This window comes from Gavialis gangeticus, unplaced genomic scaffold (genome assembly GCF_001723915.1).
Source record: "Gavialis gangeticus isolate Ggan-Ray unplaced genomic scaffold, GavGan_comp1, whole genome shotgun sequence".
NCBI classification, from domain to species: Eukaryota; Metazoa; Chordata; order Crocodylia; family Gavialidae; genus Gavialis; species Gavialis gangeticus.
In genome coordinates, this window is record NW_017729026.1 from 19,668,392 (window position 1) to 19,674,179 (window position 5,788).

A 5,788-nucleotide genomic window follows, 5' to 3' on the forward strand; every position below is an offset into this window, starting at 1 on the left:
GGTGGCGACGCTGCTGGAGCGGGTGCGGCAGGAGCAGGACGGCCGCCTGGATGTGCTGGTCAGCTGCGCCTTCTCCGGGGTGGACGCCGTGGCGGCGCAGCAGGGCCGGCCCTTCTGGGAAAGCCCGGCCGAGCTGTGGGACGACATTAACAACGTGGGGCTGCGGGGCCACTACTTGTGCCTGCGCCACGCCGCCCGCCTCATGGTGCAGGCGGGCCACGGGCTGCTCGTGGTGGTGTCGTCGCCCGGCGGCCTGGGCTACATGTTCAACGTGCCCTACGGCGTGGGCAAGGCCGCCTGCGACCGCCTGGCAGCCGACTGTGCTCACGAGCTGCGCGCATACGGCGTGGCCTGCGTGGCCCTGTGGCCTGGGCTGGTGCGCACCGAGAAGGTGCTGGAAGAGCAGCAGGGTACGGGCCCGCTGGCCCAGAAGGTGCAGGCGATGGTGGGCATGTCGGAGAGCCCCGAGGCCAGCGGCAAGTGTGTGGTGGCCCTGGCAGCCGACCCCCACGTCATGGCCCACAGCGGCAAGGTGCTGCTCACCCCCGACCTTGCCCGCCGCTACGGCTTCCGGGATGTGGACGGGAAGCCCGTCTTCAACTACATGGCGGTGCGCAATGTGCTGACCATGCTGAAGCCACAGCTGGCCCGCTTCTTCCGCCTCATCCCGGAGTGTCTCACCATCCCCAAATGGGTCCTCGCCCTCTACGCCAGCAAGTTCAGAGCCTACTCAGCACTGGAGCCAGCCCCGCAGCCTAAGAAACAAGACTGACCGAACCGCAAATTACTTTTTTCAAAAAGATTTCCCACCCTCCCTTACCTCTTTCCCTGAAAAAGTTTTCTCTTTCAGTGCCAGCCTCGTGGGAGTTTGTTTTGAGGTGGGGCTCAAAGTGGGTGAGCTGAGGCTGTCTGTCTCTTTTCTGGAGATTAAGGCAATTCTTGCCAATCTTTTAAATTCCCTCCCCCCTACCCCAAAGTTTTGCAGGGATTGCTGCTTTCCTATCATTTCCCAGACCAAGGTAGCAGCTATTCCCACAAGTTTCCAGCCATCTGAAGACTGTAGACATTTTGTTTGGGGTCCAGTTGTTCACCTGTTTCCTAGAAGGTTTTAACTTCACAGTTAGCCTTTCTGCCTAGGAGTTTTGCAATAGAACACTGAAAAAACCCCCTGCAGATTATGAGTGCACTTTAGCAGCCATAATCCACATTGTACCTAATTATGCTGGTTTAGCTGTGATGTTCTGAATGGATAATTGCCACATATATTAAAGACAGGATTATATCTTGGTTTCAGTGTATTTGGCTGGCTCATTTCCCTACTTCTTACAGTCTTTATCATAGGCCTCAATGGATTCCTTGTGCTGTAACAGCTAAGATCTTATTAGATCAACTGTAAAGCTGGGAGAGATGTGAGACAAACTTTCAGGCATGCCCTGCTGCATGTCTGGGGACCTGAGTTCTGAAGACGCAAGAAGGGGCAGTTTGGGCCTGAAAGCTCATCTCACATCTCTCCCAGGTGGTCCAAAAAAGGTCCAGTGAAAGATATTGCCAAACAAGCGTTGCTTCTTCCGTATTCCCCTGGACCCCCTCAGCTGCAGCAGCACACCAGCCCTACTACATCATAACAGCTCACAGCTAGACAATGACAGTCAGGCATGCCTTTCAAATATATTGTGAAGTTAGGAAAGCAGACTTCTTGGAGAAGCATTGAAGTTTGTTGAGGGATGGCTACACACGTTAGCTTGCAGTTCTGCTCAAATAAGCAATCACAAAAAATAGCATGGTGGAAATTAATTTGTTGTATCTCTGTTTATTTGTTCTTTTGATTCATGCTCAGGGTAATGTAGTTTTGTTTTGCTTTATGCCGTAACCACTGCTATCACTATAGGCTCAATCTGAAGTAAGTCAAGCTGTGTTTCTTGATAATACATTTTCTGCATATCAGATTGCATGTATTTGTGCAATCATTTATCATCACGGATATTGCGCATATGTAGCTAGGCCAAAGATAACTGCAGCTGGCCCACAGTTAATTCAGTAGATGATCTCCAGCTCATTCACTCTTTGCTAGAGTAGATGAACAGTAAAAACAGAAGGGAAGTGGATAGAACAAGTTACACAGGAGTTAATCTGTTGAGTAAGCGGGTGCCATTTTTTAATTGCCACTTTTTAGAGTGAATAAATACCCCTTCAAATCATGAGTTTTGCTGTTTACAATCTCAGTACAAAACTAAATGTATCCTGTATATTGTGGCATGTAAACAATGGGATGTTTTGGGGGGGTTGCACTTTTGTTTTTACCTTGTTCTGTTTTCTTTTGATTCCTGAACTTTGACTTTTTTTGGAAAAAAGATACGTTTACCTGTGCAACAGCATGCCACTACCAGTTAGACCAGGTGTATCAACTCACCTTGTGCCCTTGGCTGCATCCAAACTGTGGAGCTTCTTGCAGGCCAGATCCAACCTAGGGCATGCAGTGGTAGTAGCTGTGGCTCTAACCCAGGGCATACAAGAGTAGCAGCTCCACCTCTGGGATGGGGCATGTAGCACAGCTCTGGTGCCTTCCATGTGCCTCATGACAGACCTGAAGCTGCCACCATGGTATGGGGCACCTGGTGGCAGTGGGGCCAGTAACCAAGGAACTGGGGCCGTGGCAGTGGTAAAGGGCTAAACAACTGTAGGGCACCTGAGGGGTATCAGCACTCGTTCACCCTTCTGCCACCATTCTCCATATCTACCAGGGCCCATGGGCCTTGGATTCCACAGCAGGCCATGCCCCTGGACAACTTCCAGTGGCTCACCAGTAGCCTGGTAGGCCAGAAGAGCAGCTCTTCGGGCCATATGTTTGATGCCTCTGAGTTAGCCCAAAAGGTGAGAAAACACAAGTTCTGTTTCCAGTTTTTCCAATGATCTGCTATAGTCTTACTTTTCTGTAAAATGGAGATAGCAGTGCTACCTATCTTTGTAAGGGGCTGCAAGATAAGAAAAAGTATTAAAAATTTTTAGAAGGGTAGGGATTTATGAAGCTGGATTGGATGCCTATACTCAAAATAAGATAGTAAACCTGGAAGTGTCTAACAATTACAAACTATGGTAAAGTGTAAGTCATCTGAAAATTGTGAAAGGCCATTTAACAGCTGCTTCACCTTGGGAAAGCCTGGGAGAGGCCCTCTGATATGCGCTCAGGACCTGTACTTTGGCTAATTGCAAGACTTGAATATGCATGTAATGGGGTAAGTAGACAGGATTTGGTTCTCAGTGGAGATGCTAGAGTCAACAACCAGCCAGTCTTGGCATGCTTGACTCTTGGCTGTGATCTCAGGCTCGACAGGTAGAGACATGCCCATAGGGACTGGTGTGCACTTAGAAGGCTATAGTCAAGTGCCTGCACTGAGGTGTGCAGGTGCTTGAAGCTGGTCAAGACCATTCTGATGGAGCACTCCATCAATTCCTGCTCCCACCCCTTTCCGTCGTCTCCTGTTCCATCAAGCCATCCAAGTGTCTTTGCTGTTCCTCCCCCCACAATTTCAATAGCTCTTTCTATTTAGTGCCAGTCATTTGCATCCGCAATGATCACTTTTCCTATTTCTCCTTTGCAACAAAGTCCATGTGCTCAGATTCCTAATCGGGATGGATGGTCCTTCCACTCCTGAAGTGCCTGCGAAGAGAGTCTCTCTGATATGCCTTTAAAAATGAAAGACATGAATTCCCTCTGCATGGTAAGCAGGGATCCTGGTTTTCTTTGTTTAAAAATCCCACGTTCTCTGATTTATAAAAAACACAAAATCCATCTTCTTCTGCGATTAAAATGAAATGCCAGTAAATATATAGGTATCAGTTGAACACAATATTTTATTGATATATTTACAGTTTTAAAGCAATTTGGAAGCCTACCAGTGCCTCAATAATTAAATGCTAAAAACCTATGTATTTTGACATTCTATTTTGTGATTTTCATGGAAAATCAGAGCTCCCCTTCCCCCTTTGCTTACCAGGATGTGGGTCTTGCTACAGCTGTCCCCCACCACTCCCCATGTTTTGTGGCTCTGAGCAACCCTGTTATTCCCTGCCCATGTCATTGCCCCTCACTCCCAACCCACAGCCCCCTGGCCCTGCCAGTGCCCCTCACTCCTGACCCACAGTCCTTCATCCCCCCAGCCCTGCTAGTGCCCTTCATTCCCAACCCACTGTCCACCTGTCCCCATCCCTCCAGTGGGAAACAAGGTGGGTGTGTTGGGAAAGCGGGGTCTGGGCACACAACTCACCGGGTGCGGGGCATGTCTCCCCACTTTTCTGCGCCTACACTGGGTGCAGGGCTGCAACCTGACTGGACCAAGCCCATGCAGGAGCTGCCTCCATGGCCCAGCAGCTGAGACCCAATGCAGGAGGGAGCACCACACTGACATGGCCACCAAGCATAGGTTGGGAAAGCCAGGGCTAACATGGTGAAGCACCCCCCCAAACTCATTACACAGTGGTTGGCAACAGCAGCAACGCCATGGTACCACCATCCCACAGCGCCACTCAGCACCACCACCATGACCCGCCCACACAGCACCTCACTCCACCACCAGCACCCACCACCAGCACATGGTGGCTCTGCAATGGCCCTTGGCCCCCCAGCCCAAATATATTTTCTCCAGCTGTTACCACCACCAAGGTGGGGCGTGCCAGCAGTGCAGAGTTGCGCCTCCTGCTGCTGCCAGGTGGGCAGGGGGTGCCTCACCCTGGCAGCCATGGCAGCGTGGCACTTCCTCCTTCTTGCTCTTGGTCCTGCCCACTGGGATGCAGAGGCGGCTCCTGCCTGGAGTTGGTCCGGCTAGGCTGCAGCTATGTGCCCTGGTATAGGTGCAGAAATTGGGGAGGGGGGGCACATGCCTCCCTGCTATGTTGCCCATGCCTCCCTGTTCCCCCACTATGTTACCTGTGGCCTCCCCCCAGTACATTTACCTTGAGGGAGCTGCAGGAGCTACTCTACACCACACTGCCCAGCTGCCACGTGCATGTGTGCACACACATGCACGTGGTGCTCTCTTCCCTTTGCATCTTGCTACCACCCCAGCCCCAAGCAGCCCCTTGCAGGCTGCAAGTCTGCCAACCTATAAAGGGAAACCCACGGTTTTCCACATTTTTCTCCTTTAAAGGAGAAAATCTGCATTTTTCCACAGCAAACAAAAAGTCTGGATCCCTGATAAATATGAGATACGTGTAGGATGGTTATCATATTTGTTTTGCCAGTTTTCATCTGTGAGTTTGGCTTTCCAGGGATAGCAAGGCAGCAGTAGCAAAACAACTACTGGTCGCACTGTGGTAAATTCTTACATTTCCCCTAATGCCATGTCTCCCCAACACTGACTGTGAGCAGGCAACTGAATCCCCTTTTTAAAAGACTGAATATTTGTGTGTGTGTGTGTGTGTGTGTGTGTGTGTGTGTGTACAGGCAACCCCTGCTTAATGCTGTTTCTCTTAGTGCTATTTTGCTGTAATGCTCATTTTACATTGATACCTGAATTCTGCTTAGCGCTCAGTGAGCTTCATTATAACATTCACAATGGTCGCCATCTTGGTTCATCAAAAACTTGGTTTCGCTTAACGCTATTTTGCTTAACGCTCAGTTTTTTGGGAACCAATTAAGAGCGCTAAGCGGGGGTTGCCTGTATAACATACATGTATACACATTTCATGTGTATGCACACATACACACACTTATTTAAATAATCAGTAACTTAAAATGGGCTTCTGATTCCTAACACAGTTTCATAGTTTCATAGTTTCTAGGGTCGGAAGG

The 5,788-nt window shown here is 49.9% G+C and overlaps 1 protein-coding gene across 1 annotated transcript in view; it reads left to right on the plus strand.

The window, feature by feature from the left end:
* DHRS1 (dehydrogenase/reductase 1) overlaps nucleotides 1-1,638 on the plus strand; it is a 1,914-nt gene extending 276 nt beyond the window's left edge. Inside the window, 1 exon segment of the mRNA XM_019520051.1 lies at nucleotides 1-1,638. This exon segment is cut by the window's left edge and continues 95 nt beyond it. Coding sequence (XP_019375596.1) covers nucleotides 1-772 — 772 coding nt within the window. The 3' untranslated portion in view covers nucleotides 773-1,638.
* The last annotated feature ends 4,150 nt before the right edge of the window (nucleotides 1,639-5,788 follow it).